This window comes from Cygnus olor, chromosome 2 (assembly GCF_009769625.2).
Source record: "Cygnus olor isolate bCygOlo1 chromosome 2, bCygOlo1.pri.v2, whole genome shotgun sequence".
Classification (NCBI taxonomy): Eukaryota; Metazoa; Chordata; class Aves; order Anseriformes; family Anatidae; genus Cygnus; species Cygnus olor.
In genome coordinates this window covers 12856367-12882162 of record NC_049170.1, presented here as the reverse complement: position 1 = coordinate 12882162, position 25796 = coordinate 12856367, and the positions used below count along the sequence as shown (strand labels likewise).

The 25796-nt window shown below is 39.2% G+C and overlaps 1 protein-coding gene across 1 annotated transcript in view; it reads left to right on the top strand.

The window, feature by feature from the left end:
* The first annotated feature begins 1147 nt into the window (after window positions 1–1147).
* PITRM1 (pitrilysin metallopeptidase 1) overlaps window positions 1148–25796 on the top strand; it is a 28381-nt gene continuing 3732 nt past the window's right edge. Inside the window, exons 1-24 of the mRNA XM_040549441.1 lie at window positions 1148–1302; window positions 1490–1592; window positions 2434–2540; window positions 5215–5366; window positions 5794–5908; window positions 6008–6104; window positions 6502–6662; window positions 7976–8102; window positions 8780–8868; window positions 9480–9608; window positions 11340–11453; window positions 11898–11994; window positions 13848–13982; window positions 15815–15953; window positions 17081–17197; window positions 18702–18834; window positions 19567–19687; window positions 20456–20532; window positions 20973–21138; window positions 21260–21360; window positions 22290–22410; window positions 23194–23265; window positions 24596–24708; window positions 25226–25351. Of these exons, the coding sequence (XP_040405375.1) occupies window positions 1256–1302; window positions 1490–1592; window positions 2434–2540; window positions 5215–5366; window positions 5794–5908; window positions 6008–6104; window positions 6502–6662; window positions 7976–8102; window positions 8780–8868; window positions 9480–9608; window positions 11340–11453; window positions 11898–11994; window positions 13848–13982; window positions 15815–15953; window positions 17081–17197; window positions 18702–18834; window positions 19567–19687; window positions 20456–20532; window positions 20973–21138; window positions 21260–21360; window positions 22290–22410; window positions 23194–23265; window positions 24596–24708; window positions 25226–25351 (2759 nt within the window). The 5' untranslated portion in view covers window positions 1148–1255. The remainder of the gene's footprint in view (window positions 1303–1489; window positions 1593–2433; window positions 2541–5214; window positions 5367–5793; window positions 5909–6007; window positions 6105–6501; window positions 6663–7975; window positions 8103–8779; window positions 8869–9479; window positions 9609–11339; window positions 11454–11897; window positions 11995–13847; window positions 13983–15814; window positions 15954–17080; window positions 17198–18701; window positions 18835–19566; window positions 19688–20455; window positions 20533–20972; window positions 21139–21259; window positions 21361–22289; window positions 22411–23193; window positions 23266–24595; window positions 24709–25225; window positions 25352–25796) is intronic.

The following is a 25796-nucleotide window of genomic DNA, read 5'->3' as shown; positions in this document are numbered from 1 at the left end:
AGAATCGTGCAATGATGCTGAAACCTGAAGCGAGACTGAGCACAGGCAGCAGCGGGAGGCAGACAGCAAAGGGGAGGAAAAGGTCAGAGATGATAGAGACAAAAATTCCCTGCATGCCTTAAATTCCTTTTTTTTTTTTTTTTTTGTCAGTCAATATTGAAGCAAAGATGTGAAGACAAGCAGCTTGGAATGCGCCAAGCATCCATTGCTCACACTGAATTTATTTAAAATCCCACGTACTCTCTGCTTTCAGAATCAGGTTTCTGATGTCTAAACAGCTAACGAGACTCATGTTTAGGAAGGAGGGCTTGGTAATTTGGTGGCCAGACTTCGCAGATCTTGTCCTCCTTTGAAACCTCATGAAAGTGAGATATGGAATCCATTATGAGTTATGACCTACAAACCACAATGATGTGCAAAATGGAAGGAATAGAAACCTATGCACGGACATCCAACGTACCAGCACTTTACTGGTGGGTACAATGGTGTCTGCTGAATCTTCACTGAGGCCCCTGTTACGACATTGACTGGAGTATATTTCTGCTAGCCTCTTTATCTAAGGTGTACCATTCCTGTATGAAAGGCCTTGTGCAGGAGATAATGACTCTGCACACGCAGATACAATTGCAGGATTCGGCCCTGGTTTAGTTTTCCCCTTGTTGATTTTGTTTTGTTTTTTCCCTATCAAAATCATTTCATATTGGTGGAATATGAAATTCATATTTGATATTCATGGGCAGGCACAGCTGCAGACAATCCTTGAAAGACATATATATATATATATATATTTTTTTTTGAAATAGCAAACAGGCTTTTCTCAAATATTCCCTTTACAACCAACACAGCTTTTGATTTTCCTGAGAACTCCCCGAACGTGCAAAGACATTACACAGAGTCGGTTTTATCTTTTTATTTCTTGTCGTGTCCTTCCCCTCCTCCCCCCCCCCCCCAATCCCCTCCCCACCCCAAAGTCTCTCCTGCCTCTCCCCAAAATCAAACGTTTTCGGGCCGTGTACCCCCAAACACCATCACTACAGCTCGGGGCCTGCCGCCGCCAGCCCCACCACCGCCAAGGGCCCCCCAGGCCCCCGCACGGGGCTCCTCACGGGGCTCCCCCCGGGGCGGGCCGGGGCTGCGGGCGGAGCCTCTCGCCGCCAATGCAGGTCGCGGGGCCGCGACGCCTGCGCCGCTCCGGCTGCGAGGCCCGTCGCCGGCCTGTCCTCCGCTCTCGTCTCGGTTCCCGTCCTACCGAGCCATGTGGAACCGCTACCGGGCGGCCGGGGGGCTGCTGAGCCGCGGCCGGTGAGGGTGGGCAAGGAGCTGGGGGGAGCGGGAGGGAGGCAGGGAGGGAGGCTCCGGCTGCGGTCGTGTTTTCAGTGGCTTGCCCTCCGCTGTCCTCACCCAGCACGGGCAGGGGGGAAAAGGCCTCTCTCCCTGGTGCGGCGCTGCCATCAGACCGCGTTTGCTTTAAAGAAAAGTGTTGTTTCAGGTCTCTGAATCAGACGTCGTGGAGGTGGAAGAGCGTTTCTGCCAACGAAAGAGCGCTGCAGTACAGGGTAGGAGAGCAAATCCATGGCTTCACTGTACGTCAGGTAGGCATTGCCTTTTCTTGACATTACTTGTGTGTTTGTGCAGATTCATTTTCTCTTGGTGGGGAAGTGTCAAAATGAGGCCAAGTGTCCGCACACAGTGCAAATATTTACGTAGATGCTTTGGTTGGTCTTTTAAAACTTATATAGTAGTTTCTTATATTTATCTGTCTGCAACTAAGTTCTCTGGATATCATAAACACATGATCCTGTAGGGACTTTGCTATTCCAGAGTAAATGATGTGCCATGGGAGTATGTGTGTCTGTTACAAATGCTGAGCATTCAGTGTGGTCTTCTAAAAGTATGGGTAGATAACTGATGCTTCACCATGTGTTGTTTTATAGAAGACATTAAAGTAAAATTTATCCCCAGAGTTGCTTTTGATTGCTTTGTTAACAACTTGCAATAGCAATAATATGTGGAATTTCTTTTTACTTCTTTTAAAGAAAAAAAGCAGAAGCAGAGAATGAAGGTAATCTGCAAACAGTTATTGGTAGTAACAGAATTAGTAGTAGAATTGAGTTCCTTGATTCCTTGGTTTTTCTTTTGCTGCCCTAACCACTGATATTTGAATATATGCCTTCTCTTTTAATTTGTTATCAGGTTGTTTTGGTCTTAATATCTATACTGGAAGAGTATAGTTCTCTGATTTTAGTGTAGTTTATTTTTTTTTATTTACATACAGTGTGTTTTTTTTCATAAAACATAGAAACAAAGAACTTGTGTAATACTGTATATGGTGTCATTATGTACCGGATCAGCAAACTGATCACTGCTATATTATTCTTAATTTATTTGATCTCCTGGGAGACATTCTAATGTAGGTGTTTTCTTCTAATACAGGTGACAGCTGTTCCTGAGTTGTTCCTGACTGCAGTCAAGCTTAGTCATGACAGTACAGGAGCCAAATATTTACATGTTGCTCGAGAGGACTCCAATAATCTGTTCAGGTAAAATGTTAATATATGTATAGCATGTTCCATCTCAGCATCAACTTGTGGTTTATAAACTGTAATTCAGCTTTGTAACTGGATTTTTCAGTGATAACAAAGATAGTAGTACTTTGTGGAACTTCCTTAGAATTATTCAGGTTGGAACAGATGTTACAAGAGCTGTTGTTAAATATGCTGCTCAAAACAGGGTCAACATTTAACTCAAATGAAGTTCTTCTGAAATTTATTCAGGTAGGCCTTGAAAACTTCCAAAGGCAGAGATTCTACAACCTCTTTGGGTAACTTCTTATCAGTGTTTGACTGACCATACGTAGATTATTTTTTTTCTTCAATACCAAGTTGGAACCCTCTTTGTTTTAATTTACGAACGTCATCCCATCAGGAGGTCTTTCCTCAGCCATGCTGGTCTCCTGCCTTTCTTTCCTGATTTCCAACACGTGGAAACTGAGAACTCTTGCATTTCAAGAAAGATCTCCTTTAGGAGCTGCCTTTTTTTTCTGATCTTTTTATCCCTGGGGAAGTTTTCCCAGGTAGTCCCATCCATTAATTCCTTAAACGGTTGAAAATTTGCTCTCCTAAAATTAAGGATCTTGTTTTTACTGGCCTGGCCCATATACCTCAAGATCGTAAATTCCACCAGACGTAATCACTGTAGCCCAGGCTGTCACCATTCTTGACCTCTCCAATTAGTTCATCTGCGTTGGTAAGCAGCAGGTCCAATAATGCTGCCCCTGTGGTTGTGCTGTCTGTCACTGGGATTAAGAAATTATCCTCAGTGCACTCCAAGAATTTCCTGAGCTGCTTACAGCTCGCTGTGCTGCTTTTCTAGATATCAGACTGATTGAAGTCCCTCAGCAGGATCCTAAGAGCAGGATGCTTCCTGTACTTGAAGTAAGAATGCTTCATCAGCATCTTCTCCTTGATCAGATGGCCTGTAGTAAATGCCAGCCATGAGGTTCCTTTGTTGGTTTAGCCTCTGATTTTCACCCATATGCTGACAACCTGTTTTTCATTGCTGTTTTTCAAAGACAGCTCCATGCATTCAATTCTTTTTTTTTTTTTTTTTTTTTTGCATAAAGGGCAACCCCCACATCTCTCCTTCCCTGCGTGACACTTTTGACTAGTTTATAGCCATTGATTGTAGTGCTCCAGTTGTGGTTTGTCCCACCAAGTTTTAGCAGTAGTGATTAGATCATAGTTTTCCAGCTGTGCAGTGAACTCTATCACGACCACGCTATGAATCCTCCTCCTCAAAGATAAGGGAGGAGACACTACGATGGAAAAGAGCTCAAGGGCTGAGATAAGTACAGGGAGATCACTCACCAATTACTGTCTTAGGCAAAACAGACTCAGCATAGTGAGATGAATGTAACTTACTGCCTATCACTAGCAAACTAGAACACTGAGAAACTAAAAGCAAACTAAAAACACCTTTTTACACCCATCCGCCCTGTTCTACATCCTCCTCCCAAGCCGCACTGGGGAATGGGGGCTGCAGTCAGTCCCTGATGCTTCGTCCCCACCGCTCCCTCATGGTCCCTCTCTGCCCCTACTCCACCTGGGATCCCTCCCAGGATGCCATCCTTCCCGAACTGAGCCTGAGGGGGCTGCCCAGAGGCAGCAGCTCTTCAAAAACTGCTCCCACACGGCTCCGTACCACGGGGTCCATCCCCCAGGAGCAAACTGCTCCAGCACGGGTCCCCCACGGGCGGCAGCTCCCCCCAGCCCCCCTGCTCCTGCGTGGGCTCCTCTCCACGGGCTGCAGCTCCAGCCCGGGGCCTGCTCCTGCGGGGGCTCTCCATGGGTCGCAGCCTCCTCCAGGCCACATCCACCTGCTCCACCGGGGGCTCCTCCACAGGCTGCAGCGTGGAGATCTGCTCCATGTGGGACCCATGGGCTGCAGGGGGACAGCCTGCTCCACCAGGGGCCTCTCCACAGGCCGCAGGGGAACTTGTGCTGCGTGCCTGGAGCACCTCCTGCCCTCCTGCTGCACTCACCTTGAGGTTTTCAGGGCTGGTTCTCACTCCTCACTCTCCCAGCTGCTGTAACATAGCAATTCTTTTCTCCCTTCAATCTACTCTCACAGAGACCCAACCAACATCACCCATGGCTTGGCTCTGGCCAGCAGCAGCTCCTTTTTAGAGTCGTCTGGAGCTGGCTCTGATGTGACATGGGGTAGCTTCTGGATTCTTCTCACAGAGACCACCCCTGTTGATCCCCTGCTACCAAACCCTTGCCACATAAACCCAATACAAAAGAAAAAAAAAACATTTTTTTTCAGCTACTAAACTGAATAGTAGAGGGAAAAGATTGTATTTCCCAGTAGGATGTAAATTTAACTGTTGATATTGGCTACTTTTGTAGGTTTATGAATTACTTTAGTTACATAGGTTATCTGCTGAGCCACCCCTGGTTCTAGTGTTTAGTTACGTGCTGAAATATTTTGTGCAACTTTCAGAAATAGAATTGCGGAAGTGTTACCCCTTCTAGCAGAGATGGCTGAGCACTCAAGTCAGTCCTTCATAAAAGCTCAGTAACTCTGCATCCCACTGTAAATCACGTTAATTACTAGACAGTGATAATATTTCCATAAATCTAGGCTACAGATGGGAGGTGGGTGCACTTCTCATCGCAAATAAATGTGTTCCTCTCTGTGCTGTCTGTCTTACAGTATACAGTTCCGAACCACTCCAATGGACAGCACTGGGGTCCCGCATATCCTTGAGCACACCGTGTTGTGTGGTTCTCAAAAGTATCCTTGCAGAGATCCATTCTTTAAAATGTTAAACAGATCATTGTCAACTTTCATGAATGCATTCACAGGTGAGCCCAAAGTAAATAATACTGCTTGAAATCAGCAAGGTTTTACTGTAGCAGAACTTTCTGTTGGTTCTCTTTATTTTCCCTTTGGAGGGCCGTTATTAAGTGTGAGTGAGAGACTCAAAATTGTGAGTGAGGAATTAAAAAACTAACAAGGCAAGGCAACAAAATAGATCTTTTTTGTCTGTGAGTTACAAAGGCCCAGTAGAGCTGGATTTTTATAGTATACTACAAGACATTTAAATTTTTGTATGTTTGGCCAGCATGAAGTTTTCTTTACAAATAATTACAACATTAGTATATGTCAATTAGTAAGTTTCTTCTCTTCCAGTTATTTATATTGATGAGAGATTAAATATAAATGAGAGCAAAATGAGTCTCAGTCGTTGAAGTTCTGAAGTTCTGTTCTTGTACCTTTATTTGTACACAGCTAGTGATTACACACTCTATCCATTTTCAACACAAAATCCCAAGGATTTCCAGAATCTCCTGTCAGTGTACTTGGATGCAGCTTTTTTCCCGTGTTTGCGACAACTAGATTTCTGGTAAGATATGAACAGTTTGAGATGTATGCAAACCTTTAAAAAAAAAAAAAAGAACTCTCAAACTCCCAAGCTACGCTTCCTGTTATTAATGTTTTTCAGGCAAGAAGGCTGGAGGTTAGAACACGAGAACCCAGCTGATCCTCAGACACCTCTAGTCTTCAAAGGAGTTGTTTTTAATGAAATGAAAGGGGCATTTGTAAGTTCTGTGGATTTTTGCTTTAGGTCTTCTACAAGGTTTCAGTTGCAGGTTATCAACACCATTATTGCACCAGAGATTTCTGTTCTTCTTTTATGAAATTTAAGTCCTTAGTAAAGACAAAACTGTGATGTGTTTATTCTTGAAATTAGCCCATTGAAAGACTGTTTGCATATAGAAGAGAACCTTGTTAATGAATATTGTTGTAGAATTTTTCTTTTAAGTTGACATAACATAGCTAATTTTATGAAAGTACATGGGTATCAAAATACGGCATAACAAAATGCTTATGTGGGGAGTTCTTGTGTAAGTTAGAACTGAGGTCTTATTATTGAGCACCTTTTATTTTTAAAATGTTTTGATGACTTTTACTAAAATGCGGTGTTTTCCTCTTAAGACAGATAATGAGAGGATATTTGCACAGCACCTGCAAAATAAACTCCTTCCTGATCACACTTACGGTGTAGTATCTGGTGGAGATCCATTAAGTATTCCTGATCTTACATGGGAGCAGCTCAAACAGTTCCATGCCACACATTATCATCCAAGCAATTCCAGGTATCTGAAATTTGTGACTAATTTGCTAGGTTATGTAGTGAGTTAGCACTGTATTTATATATTTGTGAGGGAACAGCATTTCTGTACTCATCGTCAGCAATATAACCTATACCCTCCAGCAGCTATCATAGCTTCAAAGCAATGAATTTGCTTTAGGAAAGGGCAAAGGTTGAATTGGAAGTAGGGGCTTCTGAAGAGAGGTGGCTGATGGGTATTTTCTAGACTATGTGTGCCTGCTGGGTTATGAGGATTTGTTTGAAAGTTTTTATTTACAGATAATTTACCATGAACGTATATGGACTGGGGGGAAACGGAACAAATACAAAATAGTAAGTATTTGGAAGTGATGGTAGAGAGTTACCATACAGGTAGCACAGATGAGTCTAGGGGTTCCTAATCCCCTTCAAACCAACCTAGATTAAAAGTTAAAAGAAGTTAAAAATGCATTGCTGTTTATTTGCTCCTGAATCATACTACTGTATTGGGCTCTAAATAACGGATATCCATTTGAGTCAGACACTAATTCTGTTGGTACCGATAAGGTCATTAAGCTAAAAGTCAACTTACTTGAAAATATGAGGGTGATGTGGAGGGAAATCTATAGCATTCTTTCTTCTGTACTAATTTTGTGGTCAATCTGTTAGTCTGATTAATTCGTTTATGGAACATCAGCTTGTGACATGATCATGAATTTACCATCCTTTATTTTCTCATCATCACAAGTATTCATTTGTACCTGAGCTTAGATTTTAATTAAGTAATAACATTTACCTGAGACATACCCCATACTCATCTTTAACCCAAGGGAAGTTAGCAATGATTCTTGTAGGTACTAGAGCGTACTTTAGTAGAGTGACCTGCAGAACTCAGCTCTATTTTATAGATAAGTGGAGAAATGTATCATAGTATTTTATACATTGCGTGAGGACCATAAGAATCTTGCCTTCTGAAACATTAGAGCATTGGGATTCTGGTTTCAATTACTAGTATTTTTTTCTTATAAGTTCGTATATTGCTGCAACTAACTGAATTCTAGTTTTGTGGACTCCAAAGAATAAAACAGGAGCTGAAAAGCGTTGTGAAATTTTACCAGCAGATCTGTGGGTTTTATGTATGTGGCAAAATGTGGTGGGTCTTAAAACTACAGACCTTACAATGCATGTTCTCTTCTAGATATAACTGAATCACTGGAAGTTACATGAAATTCAGAAGAAAAAAAAACCACCATAAATAAACAAATACATATAAAAGCTGTTCCTACAGATTTCCTGTAAAATCCAATGTGTAATTTTAAACTTCCATTTCAAATGCAGATTCTTCACTTATGGTAATTTTCCACTGGAGCAACATTTGAAACAAATTCATGAGGAAGCATTGGTGAAATTTGAAAGAATCGAATCAAAGACTGACATCCCAAAACAGAAACTCTGGGAAAAGCCTGTAAGTATTTAAAACAAATAAAGAATAATTTTTAAAGACGTGCACATCTAGTCTTGGAGTTGCAGAAGCTGAGTATAACTGAGCCCAACCTGCTGGGGTTATTTTGTTTGTTTAAAAGTGTGTTTGTGTGTTTAAAAAAAATAAAATAACAAAAAAACACACTGCATCACTGTATTCTTTTCAATTTCAGTAATAACTGCATACAGTTGTTTATTTTCAGTATTCAAATGTCCTCAGCATTTGGAGAACAAGCATTTATGAATTTAAAGCATCTGGAGTTAGGTATTAAAAAATATTGATGCTTATATTGTCAGCAAATGTACCCAGCAAATTTTACCTAAGATTCCAAACATTGCTGTTAAAATAACTTTTCCACTTCATTTATTTATTTATATTCTTTTCCTCCCTGGCTTGTGCAGGAGCTTAAGCTTTTATTTGAAATCAAGCTTAGAATGTTAATTTCTTGATCCTCTTCTCTATTTCTTTACTTGTAAAAAGTGGAAGTACCACTCTTAGTTTTCCAAGATATACTGAGTAAATATCCTGCGTTTATGTATTTACTTAGGAGAATCTGTGAAATTATTTTAAATCTATGGAAAGAAGATGCAGTCATTTTTTTTATTTGTAAGTCGGATATGAGTTTAGTCTGCATCATATGTACTTACTATACTTTACAGCGAGAACACCATGTAACATGTGGCTTAGACTCATTTGCTGCCGATCCTTCCAAACAGACGACTGTCAGCGTCAGCTACTTGTTGACAGAGTAAGTCTATCAAAATGAAATTCTCAATCAAAAACTTGTTTTAGAACTTTAAGGAAGATGCAGGTGTACTTACTTGTGCCCCCATCTCTCTTTGTAAATGTCACCTTTAAGTTAAATAATGCTGTGGGGTAGTACTAGACAAATCCTCCTTTAGTAAATGAAAGTTTACGTACTAAGTAAAATTTGTCTTGTCGTTTTCTTTAGCAGGTAGAGGTAAGGAGAATCAGCCATTATCTTACAAAACTATTCAGTGGATTAGGCTTTGGGAACACTGGCTTCTTGTCTTTGAACTGCCTTCGATGTGCAAGCTTTTCTGTATGACCCAAATGCTAACTTCATCCAGCCTCACAGCCTAATTGAACTTGCAGAGCTTTAGTGCTTGTTATGATGAGTAATTCAAGTTTATGAACAAGTAGCTCAACATAAACCCAGAACTCTCTTGGTTTCCTAAATTTTGGTGTGGTGTTCATAAGAGGCAGTTATTTCTCCCTTGTTTCCTTGTCTCCCCTACATTGTTTAGTAGAAGTAATTATTCTGAAATTAAGTCAGCGGTGTTTGATGTGACATATTTGGAGCTTGATGGCTTTTAAAAACTAATATTTTTTTGTCAGCATTACAGACACCTTTGAAACTTTCACGCTGAGCCTGCTGTCTTCACTGTTGGTTGATGGACCAAATTCTCCTTTTTACAAAGCTTTAATCGAGTCTGGTGTTGGTACAGATTTTTCTCCTGATGTTGGGTAAGTGTTACAAGTTGCATTTCATCCCTATAAGCACTATTAGGAGAGATACAAATGAATATCAAGTTGGGAAAAGTCATCTCTCATGCAGGCAACGTAGGCCACACCAGAAGAATCTTAAAGGTTTCTCCCGATGTAATTTTTGGCTTGTCAAAATAATTCAGTAGAAGCCGCGTTAGTGAAAACAGTAGTACGGCTTTGTTTAATGTTTATCAACAAGAAAAATGCATAGATAAGAACACGCTATGCTTTCAATGTGCTAGTTGCTTGGAGTGTTTTGATCTTGTGCGTTTAGTATTACTCAGAAAACTAATAAAATTAGTTTTTGCTCTTACTGCGTACTGTTGCATTTGCTTTTTTGCTTTAATCCTGTGATTTAGTAGTAGGTAGGTTTGGCACAAATGTGCTTTTGTGCAATTAGGTGCTATTAATTTGCTATTGCCAGAATATGAAAGGATATGTCTGCCAGTATTTATTTGTTCAAACTGTAGCTTTTGCAAACAGTCTTCAGAGCTAGCTCTGCACTGCAAACTAGATGGGTGGATTCTTTTAACCTAACTGCAGGCTTGGTTGCTCATCATAGTTGGACTTTCAGTGTTGGCAGAAAGAAAGAATCACTTTCAGGGCATGATTCATCTGACTAATTTTAAAATTGAGGATGACAAAAATCATGCTTTGTCTCCACTGTCTCAGATGTTTGAGTGGGAAACCTAAACATACTAATCTAGTATGATTGTAATGCCTTGGGATACTCTACATGGCTTAAAATCGTCTCTTTTGGGAGTGATGCAAGACCTGTGTCATGAATTCCAGTGCTATGTAGACATCTTGATACCACAGGGCATTATATCTGTCTTCAGCCACTGAAGTAGTGATTCAGTTGTTTTATAGTTCTTCAGTTAAGCCTTTTTTGGGCTAACTATATTAATTTGATGTTGATCTATGCAGTGAATTGTCTAATACATATTGATTCATCTGCAGTTATTAATATAAAGACAAATTTTGAGTCCACAGATCCTCAATTTGACATCTGAGTCTGTCATTGAACCCCTTCTGTAGTTTATAGTTGTGGAATAGTGAATGCTTAGAGTTGAATACCTATTGCTTTTTGTTTGTTGTCCTTGGTCTGAACAGCTACATGCTGCATATTTCTGCAAGTATCAGTTTGTCTCCCTAAAGTGGAGTTCTTATACTTAACTATGTCTGACAGGTTTACAACATTTTTTGTTGTTGTTGTTTGGTAGTATTGAAAATAATTGCAGCAAACACAGAACACTTCACCTTCACCACTTGCTCTGCAAATAATGCTTTAAACGTATGAATTTAAAAGTTCTGTTTCACTCGCCTGCTTAAGTAGAATGTATGTGTTTGGCTTTACAGGTAGCTACAATTTTTGCTTAACAAAAGAGATTTTATTACCTGAAAGTACATACTGATGAACTGGAAGATGAACAGAAAATAATAGCTTTTCTCCTGTAACTGTTTTTCTTTCTGTAATAATCATATGCCATATGTTTTCCTAACAGTGAGCTGCTACTACTTAAATTGAACAAAAAGCACTTCTAAGTTCAATTTCTTGTCTCTTTGATAATTATTTTTCTTTCTGTCTGGCTTTTAAAGTCCTCTTTTTATGCGAAAATGATGAATGACTGTATTTCCCCTTCTACCTTTGCTATGAAGTTTAATGCTGAAGTTCTAGCACTTGTAACTGAGTTGAATATTTTGTTCCAGGTTTAATAGCTCAACAAGAGAAGCCTATTTCAGTGTGGGTCTACAGGGTATTGCTGAGACAGACATTGATACTGTGAAACAGATTATTGGTAAAACAGTTGATGAAGTTATTGCGTGAGTAATATTAAATTTATAAGAATACTGTTAGTTCTCTCATGCAGTCTTTTACAATTAGATATTTATAGTAATCTAATAATATATTAATGTATATATAATAATACAGGCATGCATATTGATATGCCTTAAAATTTTAGTTACCTTTTTAAAAAAAATGCACTGAAGAAAGTTGTATTGCTCAATACTCTTAAAACTTTTATCTGCTACTTCCTCTGTTGTAGCATATTCATCAGCATAACCTTCAGGAGTTTAATGATATTAGTGCTGTTTTACTAAATGACACAGCATGATAAGATTATTTCATATCGATTTTAATTCAGTGTGGAAGTCGTCATGTTGTAATGCTTCCTTTATTGATGTTATAATTCATTTTCATAATTTCACTTAGAGTGATTAGTGCTAATGGATGTGATTTCCTTTTCTCTTTACCCCTTCCCAAAGGAAAGGATTTGAGGAAGACAGGATTGAAGCTCTACTTCACAAAATTGAAATCCAGCTGAAACATCAGTCTACAAGTTTTGGACTTGCCCTGACATCAGTAAGTCTGTATGCATGCTTGTGTATGTTGTGCGTGGTTTCTTTTAGTTTGTTTCAGACATAGGCATGGAATCTGCATTCTACACATTAACAAAATATGGGGTAATTTTGTAGTCTCTTGATACCTAAAACTTTTCATTTTATGGCTTTTTTTCTTTGTCATCTCTTGTACGTCTCTCCATTCTTTTCAGTAGTCTTCAAACCATTGCTAGACTCTACTCTGTAGGACTTAATCAGGCACTTAGCCTGTTGTCTTCGCCTGAATAGTAGCTGTGATTGCAGTAGGAATGATTACTTCTGTAAGAGAGGAATGTCATGCTGGCTGTTGGTATGTTTTAGCCAGTTGCCCATGCATTTGTAGAAATCAAATCAAAGGACTGTATTTTTCTTTGGAATTCAGGGTTGTGCCACTATAATTTAATATAATTGCTAGCCCTACCATTAGAAGGACCTTCCTCTCTGTGATTTATTTATTTAAAACATCAATAGGAGAAATCAGTAAGCCTGGAGGTTTCCATTTGTTTCTGAAGTGATCAAAACAGTAGAAATTGTGTTCTTGGATGGTGGCCTGTTCTGGCTTGCTTACTTTTTATCTGTGCAACTGTTAAAAACAATCAGTCTCCTGATACCCTTTTGTCCTTTAAGATAGGTTCCACAAGAAAAGCTTATGGAGACTCACGTTACCAGGTAGAAGAGATCAGCACTTCCCTTTCCATTTTCCTTCCTTGGAAAGTTGTAAAGAGCAATGAATTCTCCTCTTAGCCTCCTTTTCTCCAAGCTAGACAAACCAAGTATTCTCAGCCTCTCCAAATAGAATGTGCTCCAGCCCTTTTACCAGCTTTGTTGCCCTCCTCTGGGTGCATTCAAACATCTTAATACCGTTTTTATATTGTGGAGACCAGAACTGTCCACAATATTTGAGGTGAGGCTGCACCAAAGCTAAATATAGCAGAAGAATCCTCTCTTTTGAGCAGTTGGCTATGCAGGGTTTGATGTACCTCAAATGTGATTTGCCCTCTTGGCTTCCAGGGCACATTGCTGGCTCAAGGTGAGCCTGCTCTCAGCCAGCACCCACAGGTCCCTTTCTGCTGAGCTGTTCTCCAGCCACTCCTCTCCCCATCTGTACTTTGTCCAGCATTTCTCTGTCACAGGTGCAGTACCTGGCATTTGCCCTTGTTGAATTTCATGTCGTTGCTGATTGCCCAATACGCCAGTCTGTCTAGATTCCTCTGTGAGGCCCTCAGCCCTCCAGAAAGTTAACAGCATCTTCCAGTTTAGCCTCAACTTGCAAACCTGCTAAGGAAGCATTCAACTCCTGTATCCAAATCATTGATAAAAAAAATTACACAGAATCAGCCCTAGAATTGAGCCTCGGGGAACAGTGCTAGTGAACAGATCGTTTCATCTGACTGATAAGGTAAATGGGGAGACTGTTATATTTATATACTGTTTTGCATACACCTCCTGTTCCCCTTTTCCTTCTTTCCCTGGCTGAAAGTGAATTTACTTTGAATGTGAGAGAGGAAAGAATATTCCAACAGATTTCCAGAATTCAGACATACGCACCTATGCAAAAAGAGGAAAGGAGGGAAAGAAAAAAAAAAAAGTAGTTTGGTATGGTAAGATTGGAGGAGGGAGTGGAGGGAAGAAAGGGACAGGTGATGATGACATAGTCCTTTAGTTTGAGCAAACACTTCAGCAGCATCCCCCTCCTCAATCTATTAGAAGTATGCAATAGCTATTACTTATCATCTGTATATGAATAGTAGATAAGGTGGTTTTGGAACACGGATGCTGCCAGTTACAGAAATATATATGAATTGTCCTGCTTACTCAGTTACTTTTGCCCTTCAGTATATAGCTTCCTGCTGGAATCAGGATGGGGATCCAGTGGAGCTTCTGAAGATTGCAGATAAAGTCTCTCGGTTCAGGCAGTGCCTCAAAGAAAATCCCACATTTCTTCAGGAAAAAGTTAAAAAGTATTTTAAGGTAGGAAAACTTGCAGGAAAATATCTGCAGTATTGATTTTTGAATCACTATTTAGTATTTAAAATGAAATTGAAGGGAACTGAGTTGTTCATATCCATACTGTCTATTTTAAGACGTTGATGAACAGCAGCACTTTTGAATAAAGCATGTTCGTTTTAAATGGTTGAAGTGAAAACTTTTTAAAACTGGAAAAATTGGCCTTTGGACATTTGGAAACACACATATTAGAACATTGAGAAAATAATAATGTTTTAATGTTTAAAATACTGTGATGCCTGATGCTATAGAAAGGCACGTGAGTCTTTCCTAATGAGAAGTTAAGACGTGGACAGCAACATGGACGTAGTAATGTTCATTGAACTGCTGTCTGAATGTTGCTGTCAGCACTAATTGCTTTTTGCTCTTTTTCTTGTTTTCCTCTCTATATATTCTACTAGAGTGCTTTCAGATTTAAGAACGGTAAAGGCATTATGACATTGAATAGTTCTGAATCCCTGCATTAGCTAATGGCAGAATAAAAAAAAAATCCAGTGGTAGCAGTGCAAAAGCGTCTTCCGTTGTTTTTGTTGGTGGTTTTGTTTTGTTGTTTTGCTTAAATCCTTCAGGTTGTTTTGAAGGGCACATCTATTATATGTGACTGCCAACCTGATTTACTCATGGGTGAATGCTGGTTTGCATATACTCAAAGGCAACAGGACACGGTGACATCAGTTGAAATCTGATTTCCTAAAGGCATAATTAGTGTCTAGAAGTAGTAGGAAGCTGTTAAGCTTTTGGCTTTTGTATTAAGAAATACGGGCATGGTATTTTTAAGAATGTCCTTTACTATGCAGTTCTGGTGAGGGGCCTAAGACAAAAGCACCACTCAACAGGAAGTAATGAGAATAGTTGGATGTTCTGATATCCAAAGATTATGTATCTTATATTACACACTGTGCCTGGAGATTTATAAAGCAGGAAGGCTGTGAGCAAAAGAGATGCTGTTCATCCTATACATTCAGCTGTGCTTGGTTGATTTTGTATTTCACTCTCTAACTCTGTAGTCAGTCATGTTTCTTTAGTCTTTCCAGATAAGCTCATAAAATAGAGAATCCGATTACATTGTCCCAAATTATTGGCAGTGAATCTCAGTGACAGATGTTGGTGTTTGACTCCTACTTTGAAATGGGCATTTTTGAGGTCACTGTCTTTTGACTAGCCTCCCATCATTATCTGAAATGGAAGGTGATTGAGTAATTTTGTGATTAAAATTCCACAATACAGCATAAACACAGAGAAATTCACCAGCAGTTCTGACACTTGCATAATGCATGGAGTTCTCTGGCAGCAAGACTGATGTAAACCGTTTCTGAGCAGGATAAGGCATGCCCCTTTTACATCATATGGGATTTCTGTGTGCTCAAGCTTGGGCAGGTTGAATGAGGTGTTTAATGAAACCCTCCTGTATTTAACTAGATTCCCAATCTTAGAACATTCTCCAGATACAACTTCTGGCATACTGCTCTGTAGCCTTATATGCAGTTGTTTAACCTTGATTTAATTAAACTAATAAGTACTGTGTGTTGTTAAGGGAATCTGACTCCATACTGAAATTTCACAGAAGGTTGTTCATGCTTGTTCATGTGGTAAACTGTCTCCCTTCCCCACCCTAGCAGCAGACTGCTCTTCATTAATTGAAGAGTTTAAATTGCCTATTTGTGATACCTTTGATAATAAGTAAACCAAACGATGCATGATCTTTTCTACATTTGATGAAGCAATAATCTGAGGCAAAACAGGTGAAAGTAGCACTCAGAATTAATAATGCTTTGTTTTGGGATACATTTCTGCAGGATAATCCACATAGATTGACTCTGTCAATGAGTCCAGAAGAAGACTACTATGATAAACAAGCAAAACTGGAAGCAGAAAAACTGAAAAAGAAGGTCAATGCTCTTTCTGAAGAAGAAAAAAACCAAATCTTTGAAAAAGGTTAACATGCTTTTTCGTATTTTGGTTTGGGTAACTGTTTAAGAACACAGCACTTCTTTTTTCTGTTGTTCTGTAAAACGTCTTAAATTCTTAGATATATCGGGCACGATCCAGCATTTCTTCTGAAAGGGATGTGGTTTTTTTGTTGTTGGTTGAAAGCTTGAGTATGTGTGGTATGGGGCGATACAGTTTACTGTTCATACTAAATTGTATGATTGGTATAATCCATTAGTTTTAACACTCAAAAAAATAGAATGATCAAAGCGTCCAGTAGGGCAGAAGAAAGGGAATTATTTTAAAATAGTAACCTGGTTCTTTCCTATGTTAACTGCACTAAATTCAAGATGAATGCCACCATTTATCTTAAAGCACTTTATTTTTGAGTATATGATATTTGTTCCATGCTCCTATAAAATTTACGTTTTGTAATTGTACTTCTTCTCTTTTCTACTTAAAGAGCTAACTATAACAATATTTTTTGACTTATTCTGAGGAATAACAAACTGGGAAACACGGAGCAGTTATGTCATTTTGTAAAAACAGTGATCTAGTCACAGAGATTGTGTAGAAGAAAGGTGGAGTTAATGTTCAGAAGCAGTGTTACTGGGAGGGGGAATAAGGGAGCATAGTGTCTTTCAGAAGAGGCTTTCTTCTTACAAAGGTAAGTCTGAGAGTACTTAGAGGCAGCCAGCTAGAATCTGAAAGAGGAGGAAAGTTGTGAAAACAACTTAGCTGCATTGGTGTACTGACTGAGCACTTGAGAAAGATCTCTTATTGGTTGGATTTTTACTGCAAGGTCTCTGTTGCCTGAGTGGTGTCTACAGAGCTGGACAACAGGGCAGGCTGGCAGTTATCACATCTTTAGGGTTTTAATTACATGTAAACAGGATGCAAAAGGAGAGGGAGGGACTGGAAAGAGGATTTACAAAGGTACCCTGTTCTGTTCGCTGATACGGTATGATAACGTTCAGAATTTTTCAATACAATGTTTGAGAGAACAGTTTATAGAAAATGCTAAACTTCAGACTTTTCATGTTTTTCTGATCTGCATCATCTCAGAAGGTTTTGCTAGCATTTTCACTGGAAGGTAAAAATTACAAACATTAGTATTCTGTTTTCTTTATTAGGTTTGGAATTAATTGATCTTCAAAGTAAACCTCAGGATACCTCTTGTCTCCCAGCTCTAAAAGTGTCTGACATTGAGCCCAAAATCCCATTCACTGCGCTGGAGACGACACTCACAGGTTGGTATAACCAGTATTTTGTCCTGAAAAGAATGACACTTGGATTGTTGCTACTTGCGAAGCTGTTCCTCTTCTTTGCTCTTTAAGAAGTGTGTGTACCTGCTAAGCTGTAAATAAACACTAAACAGGAGTAGTTTGTGGAGAAGGAAAAAACAGTCATTTTGGCCTGAATTGTTTGTTTTTGCCAGTTTGTCAAAGTTGAGGGTGTTCTGACAAGCTAAATATGATATCCAAAACAAACTGTGGTAGGATTGTGAGTCAAGTAAAAGCCCTGACCACCTAGCTTCTGGCTTTTTTCTCAGTGTTAGCTTGCCAAAGTCAAGCTTCCAGACTCTAAGGCTGTCTTTTATATTAGGCTGTAGACCGGAGTAAAGTTTTAAACACAGAGTACCTAGAATCCTTTGGGAGAGATTAATAAAAATAAAAAATAAAATCTGAACGTGAATCTCACTTTACTGTCCATAGCTTTTCATCTAGTCCATCTCCTTTTCATCTAGTCCACCACCTGTGCAATACAGTTTGCAGTGATCTGCAGAAAATTCTTGCCATCGCCTCTGAGGGGTGATGTGGGGCTGTTTCCAGTTGCAGTTCAGCTGCCTGCTCGTCAGTAGGAGTCTGGCAGTAGCACTCCTGATGCAAGCTCCCTGCCTCCTGCTTTCTCACTGCCTGCCCTGCCCTGCAGTTAGAAAAGTCACTAGGTGGTATGCTCAGTTACTCTTGAGCAATCCCCTTGCTTTCCGAACGCTTCAGCTTTTTACAGGGTGCAGCACTCCTGGCAATGTGTGCATCAAGTCTTTGGTAGTGTCTGCCTTTCCTCCCTCCCTATTTTTACAGAATATGGTGTGCAGGAACCATGAAGAAAAAAAAAGTCATCCATCATAACATCACTGACAGTCTGTTCCTGCTTTGCCAAGGCTGTCCTATGGGTTGATAGGAAACAAGAAATTGTAGATCTCAATTTTGTTAGAGTTCTGTCAAAATCATGCAGGTAATACTGCTCTATATTATATTTTTAACAGACACTTCTCTGCTAAAATTATCAGCAAGTGTCAAGTGCTGTATAATTTTGATGCTGAAATGACCTCTTTTGTGGAAATCCTAATGTGTATGTTCCCAGTACCTAATGTTAGAATAGAATGTGCAGTGCAGGAACTGTTTTTCCTCGACTTTTGAGGTGATGAAGGTGAAAATAAGGGAGAAAAAACTTACTGAGTTGTTCAGAAACAAATTACCACTCCATTGTTTTAATGTTACCTCTAAAATGCGTGCTCTGTCAACAGAATTCTCATCAAATTGTCCAGACATCCTTTACTTTACCATGGACAGAAACAAACAAACAAAACCAACAACCTTCAGTCCAGCATTCAGTACGATATATGAAGTTTAAATAAGAAGTGACTCTGAAGTAATTACAGAAAGTAACTCTGAATAAGATCTTACAAGAATGCTTTTGCATTTCAGAAGTAAACTGTTGGTTGTTCTTTTCTTGCTTTTTGATCCCTAGCTGATGAAGTTCCTGTCCAGTACTGTGCTCAGCCAACCAACGGCGTGGTATATTTCAGAGCTGTTTCCAGCTTGAACACTCTTCCTGAGGAGCTCAAACCATATGTGCCGCTGTTCTGCAATGTCATTACAAAGTGAGAGGTTTACTTTGCTAGAAGCTAAAGCAGTAAGATGTAAAACAACTTACTGAAATAATACTTTTACTAATTTCAGTAGCTGTCCTTTTAGGAAGGAGGTGCTGGTAAGCTGGTGTGCTGCTGAAACAATGGTTCTTCCCTCTCTCCACTGAGTTACCAACTCCTTTGCCCTTTTTCTTCAGTCTCTGCATTGCCTTGTTCCCCAGTGTCAACACAAGCATTCCCCAAATAGATTGAAAACTTGATCTAAATGAAAAATAGCCGAGCAGAAATTGAAGTTTTCACTTTTTTTTTTTTTTGGGTGTAATTTCACATTGTGGTCACAGAAACACTGACCCTATCACAGGGGAAAGAGTGACACAGGGTAGATGAAGTGACATGGACCAGAAGGAATCTGTTCTTCTTGGTGGTGATACCAGCTTACGTGATATTGCTACTCTGGTTCAACGTGGATGTGGGGTGAACAATGCTGGGGTGTTGTGAAGTCTGTACATAAAACACATTTAATACACCATTTTGAAACATCAGTGGGTTTTAGTTGAAGAGCTTGTTGTATTACTACTTATTTTTTAATATAAATTGTGAAGTATTATGTTCGTTTGATAATGCCCCAAATTACTTACTTGCTAAATTAGTATTGGCCTAAACAGTATTCTTTGCATTTGATATATGAATCATGGTTTTGCCATACAATGAAAATAGAAGTAAATCTCTGATTATTTTTCACAGGATGGGTTGTGGAGTCCTTGATTACAGGGAACAGGCCCAGAAAATAGAGCTGAAAACAGGTGGGATGTCTGTCAGCCCACATATCATTCCAGATGATTCACACCTGGATGTGTATGAACAGGTAAATTAATTATAAACATCATGATGTTAAATTACAATAACAGCTCTGTAGTTAAGGGTCAGTTACGGCTTCCAGTAGAGGGTCAGCTAATGTGCATTGAAAGCAGCGTATGAAAGGGCTTGTGCCTTTTTGTGTAAAATACTTGACAATTACAGTATCAATATTTTGTGTTAAGGGAAGTGTTTGCAGTTATCTCTTTTAAGATAATGTTTCACTAGCTTTTGTCAACATGTTTTTGAATGCTGCAAAAAAACTTTGGAAACAAAGGGCAGAGGAGAGAAAGGCGTAGTGCTGCACATAGAGGTTGCTGTCATTGCGTATGTGTCACAATCCTGAATGTTTTCAGGATCGTTAAATCTTAGTATTGGGCATAACAGTTTTAGCAATGTCTCTTAAGATTTTTCAGACTTTCTGGGGTCTGTTTCCTGTAGCTTGCTCCCCATGGATTGTGAAGTTGAGTTAGGGGGAATCCTTTGCAGAAAGATTCATCCCCAGAACAGTTTTACCTGTACTTTGTGGAAAAATAAGAAAGTCTGTTTCTGAACTGATGCTTACTGTTGAGAAAGAGTAATTGACAAGTTTGTTTTGTGTGAAGATCAATCATATTTCATGATTTTAGTAGCACAGCCTATATTAAAGTGGTTTTGTGTTGTGAAGCATTAGGTTGGTACCACTGCATCACTTCCATTAAAAAGTTCTTGTGCATTTCTTGTTCCATTGCTGAAGGAGTTTTTTTCTGTATGTGTTTTTTTTTTTTTTCCCCTTCAGGGTGTACTCTTTTCATCTCTATGCTTGGACAGAAATCTGGCAGACATGATGAATTTATGGAGTGAAATATTTAACAAGTACTGTACATTGGGTTTCTTTCTTTTTTTTTTCCCCTCGTCTTTTGGGGTTTTCTTTATTTTTCCCCCTCTTCCCCTAACCATTCCCAACTTCTTAGAGATTCTACTCTGAGATTTGCTTTCATAACTGTGTCTTTGAGTGGCTCCTACTTAATTACAGATTCACAGAATAGTTTATGTTGTAAGGGACCTCTAGAGACCATCTGTTCTAACCCCCCTGATTAAGCAGGGCCACCTAGAGCAGGTTGCTCAGGACCACATCCAGACATCAAATCTAAGCATTTCATCCTTTGCATGACTAAGTAGTGGATTAAATGGAAAACTAATGGTCTAAAAGCTCTTTGTTGAACTTGGGATAATGAACGAATGAGTCAATATTATAAAAGCCCATTGGCGTCATTTTGCCTGAGATGTAGAGAACTGCTTCTACACTTTTTCAGCCCGCGGTTTGAGGAGGAGGAACACTTCAGAGTGCTGGTTAAGAAAACTGCCCAGGAACTGTCAAATGGGATTCCAGATTGTGGACATTTGTATGCCTCTATTAGAGCCAGCAAAAACCTTACGCCTTCTGGAGAACTGCAAGAAATGTTTAGTGGGATGGATCAGGTGAAAAGTTCATGTCGTCTTTTAGTGAGGCCCAAATCCTCCACTTTGGAATTAGAGCGCTAAATTTTCGCTAGTTCTTTCTAAATGGCTTCATCTGTAGTCTTTCTGCCTTCCTGTGCAGGTGAAGTTGATGAAGAGAATAGCAGAAATGCCCGATATTAAACCAGTCCTACGCAAACTACCACGCATTAAGAAGTATCTATTAAATAGTGACAACATCAGGTGAGTTCTGGCTAAAACAGAAAGGGACCATTTAGTTAGAGAGAGGCCATGGCCTATGAATGGGCATTTCTTAATGTGCTTTCTGGGATGTTGGGGTTTTGTGAAACAGAAAACCTGAGGAATTACTAAAAATGTTTTTAGTCCACATTCTCCTACCTTAAGAACTTGCTGGTAGTTATGGTTTATTTTGTGTGATTTTTAACATGTTTATGAAACTTAAGGCAGATTTCAGATGTAACTTTTGTATCAAGAGTGCTTAAACAGCTTGTTGGGTTTTACAGAAATGTTCCGTCAACATTCTGCATTTTTTCTTGAAAAGTGCCCAGGATAGAAATACTGTTACAGTGTATTATATCAGTTGAATATAGTTTTTTTCTTCTTCCTTACAGAAAATAGTGACATTTTGAAATCTGTTTTATGTATATATTGGTAAAAGTAAGAGGGCATGTTTAAGTGCTTAGTATCAGATGTGTTAGTTTCAAAAATACTTCAATTTGAGGTGACATTAAATTGCAACGTATTGTTTGCAAAGAATAAAATTATGTGTAAAGTTATTGAAATACCTGTGCTGTTCAAAACCATGGGACAAAGGAGGTCATTAGTTTCCTTATGAGATGTTTCTATTTTGTAAAATCTGTGTAGTCTTGACCTGTACAGAGAAGGAGGTCACAGCTACTGCTGTCATCAATAGTGAAGTTGGTTTTGGGCAAGCAAAAGAACAGAGTAATTTGAATTTTGTTTTTTTTTTTTTGCATGCCAAATGCTACATTATGAGTTTTTTTTTTTTCTTTCTGTGATAATGATTATCAGTGATCACAGATGTCACATTCTGATGATTTAAAGTATTTAGGAAGACATAGAGGTGCAAATTATATTGGACTATACAAAACCACAAAAACATTTAAAAACTCAATATACTCTTTTAACAGATGTTCAGTGAATGCAGCACCTCAACAGATATCAGAGGCATCTAAAGAAGTAGAGAAATTTATAAAGGGCATAACTAGAAGTAAAAAAGAGAGAAAACCTGTTCGACCCCATGTGATTGAGGTAGGAAATTACTTCATTTGTGACTAGTGCATCAAATACCGTTGGATTTGATGTTGTGTAAAGACAACTGTGCAATCAGAAGATCATTCGAACTCAAATAATATATCCATACATAGATGTCTCAAAAAATTTGCAAGTCAGCTCTGTGATAAGCTGCTATGTGTTTCCCCACGGTACCTGTCTTCACCCTGTAAAATAGACAACAGTAATCCTGTAGATCAGCTGTCAAATGTTACTCTGAGGTGGTTACTTTTGCATGGGATGAAGGAAAATAAATTCTTCTGTTCTCTGTCACATAAAACTAATTTCTTTTTTAGCTTTACTTGGCATGTTAGCCAAAGGAAAATAGGGAATTGTGCAGTTCCTTAATTGTGTAGGAATCTGTTTCATTATCTGGATGGACATTTCGCACAGAGGGTACTTGGCTCAATACAGTTGACAAAGGATCTGCTCTGTGAATGTACATCTGTATTAATTTCTGAGACTTGAATAGGCTCCCAGTTCCCTACCCATGAAGGAAATGATTGTCTGAAATTTTGGGGGGCTCTTTAATCTCCCTCTTGGTGTCTTTCAGTACCAAATTACTCTTGAAAGGAAATTTATTTAGCGCTTGCTTTGAAATACAAATGATTGAGTAGGTTGCTTATGTGTGTGAAGACACATGGGCTGATAGTGGTTTCAAAAGCTTACACAGGAAGTTCAAGGGAGTAGGGATTGCATTTATTGTAATCTTAGTCTAAATTGTTAAATCACCTTTTAATATGAGGGCTGTGTCTCTTGTAGAAATCTTCAGAAGTCAAACCTGTGGGAAGCAAAACACTTAATTGTTTGCAGATCACAAGGAAACTAATTAATGTAAGTACATTATTGGTTGAGGATAGTGCTACGTGCCCTTCACTTCCACTCTTACTCTATTGTTTCTCTAAACAGTTCATCAAACTTCTTCATGTTTCTATGTCATCCTTTTTGTTGTCTTCCCTTTGGTTCCGGTTTGCAGATCATTTAGCTAACTTCCTGTCTGTGCATGCAGGAAATTCCCGCTTATGCTGTTCCTTGTAAGTGATGTTTACAAGATTTTATTTTTACCCTGGTTTCTTTCAGAATCAGATCCATGTGCTGTCACTCCCAGTTAGCCCTTTCTTTTCCTTCTTCTACTCCCTAAATTATTTTGAATGTGAATGACACCTGACAAAAGAGTATCTGTGACAATTAAGTAAAAATGAAAATTTTTATTTGACTATATGGGAGAAACACAACTTGGTGTATCCTGAGCATTGAGGAAAAAGGCAGGGATTGCTCAGCCAAAGGTTCTTCTTGCTGACAAGTCCGGCATGTGGTACTGTGCTGGGCCCAACCAGCCAGAGATGTGTGAGGGGCTGGGGAGCAGGTCTGTGGAGTTAAGGAACATTTGGGAGCATTGAAATTAAATTTTAAAAGATTCTGGAGGTGCTTAAGGCTCTGCTTATGCGTAAATAAGCACACAAGCAGGTGTAGGTGTGAAAGAGACAAAGAAGCGAGTGTTGCAGGGCCTGGAGACGTGAGAAGGACTGGAAGTTTTGAAGTGGGGGAGTCCCCATCCCTGGAGGTATTTAAGAGATGTGTGAACATGGCACGAAGGAACGTGGCTTAGGACTTGGTATGTCAGGTTGATGGTTGGACTTCATAATCTTGAAGGTCTTTACCAATCTAAATGATTGTGTGATTCTAAGTAAAAGACAAGTTTATTGCAGGGTATGTGTGAGCGGAAACTCATATAGCTGCTGCTGTTCATAAAACTGAGGAGGGGGTCTTTTTTCTGGATCCAGTTGCAATATCGAAAATTGAGTAGATGGAGTCAAATATGATGGACATAGAAGTGGGAAGTTATGAACGCTTGGTTCAGTCCAAGTAAAGACATGGTATACGTATCAAAGCTCTTTGGTAACAACACAAGGCATGGGCAACTGAGACGCTGGTGAGCAACGACGGGTAGCCAATGTACAATAACCACATACTTTAGTTTCCTAAGGCAGTTTTGTTACTGGATTGCTAACATGGGGGCAAGCTGAATGCCACTGATTGCAGTGCAGGTCAAGTGGCAGCTTTACCGTCTGTGTGTCTGTATGTTTGGCAGCACTTCACAGTCCTTGACTGGCTAAATTGTCTCATATCTGCTAACTGTAGCAGTAATGCGTTTTTCTCTTAGGATCCTACTTTCAAACCGTGCCAGATGAAGACCCATTTTGTACTTCCCTTCCCGGTGAACTATATTGGGGAATGCATTCGCACAGTTCCCTACACAGCTACGGACTATGCAAGGTAGGAAACAAAATCAGCAGGGAGCTTGTATGTGTGTTGCATAACGCGAAACAAAACGGGACCGCTGAAAATGGAGTGTCAATAAAAATGTTTTGTGGTGTGTTTGTGACAAATTCTTTACAGACCAATCTTCACATTGCTAGGTCCATAAATGTGCTGCTTTACCAAGTGCTGAGATTAAGTAACTAGGGGCTACTAACCCCTAGCTTCCAAATAACAGCCCTACTTACCCAGATGTGTCTGAGGTGACAATCCTATTGCACTAACAAAGTTACAAGTAGAAGGCTGCTTTTGTATTTGATTACAGTGACATAAGTGGAATAATCGAGCAGTGTTCCAAAGTAGCAATGATGTGACATTGCTCAGCTGTTATTAAATATTGAGTGTTGTTACTGTTGTAGATTGGAAGAAGCAACGCATTGTAAATGGGGATCTTTTTGAACTTTAGAGGCAGTTGAGAATATTACTGTTATCCAGTTCATTTAACAGTTTGCTGTTAATATTTCTCTCATTACAGCCTTCGAATTCTTGCACGGTTGATGACATCTAAATTCCTACATAGAGAAATTAGAGAGAAAGGAGGGGCTTACGGTGGAGGTGCTAAAATTAGTCACAACGGCATATTTACTTTCTACTCCTACAGGTAACAGCATTTGTTCATGTTTCTGTCTGAGGGAACCACTGACTGCACTTTGTATGTTTGTTTGACTTTATTTTTATTTCACTTAATCTTGAAAGAGAGATACAGCTATGTTGAATCACAAGAAAGTGATTCAGCACTGGTGATGTTGAGATTAATTGCTTAATGTATATATATCAGTTTTGTTAATAAACCCCTCCTCTGGTTTCTGTCCCTGGGAAAGTTTAATTTATCTCTGCTGGTAGCAACCATTGTTTAAACCATTGTTTTACCAGGTTTATGTAAGACTGGTTATCATTTATTTTCTCATGGGTCCTCCACTTTTTTTTTTTTTTTTTAATAAATAAATAAGCAAATACAAGGAGAAAAAAAGAAGTTGAGATTTAATTATGTTTGAGACCATGGAGTAGAAATGATGCCATTTCCTAATGCCCTGGTTTTGAAAATA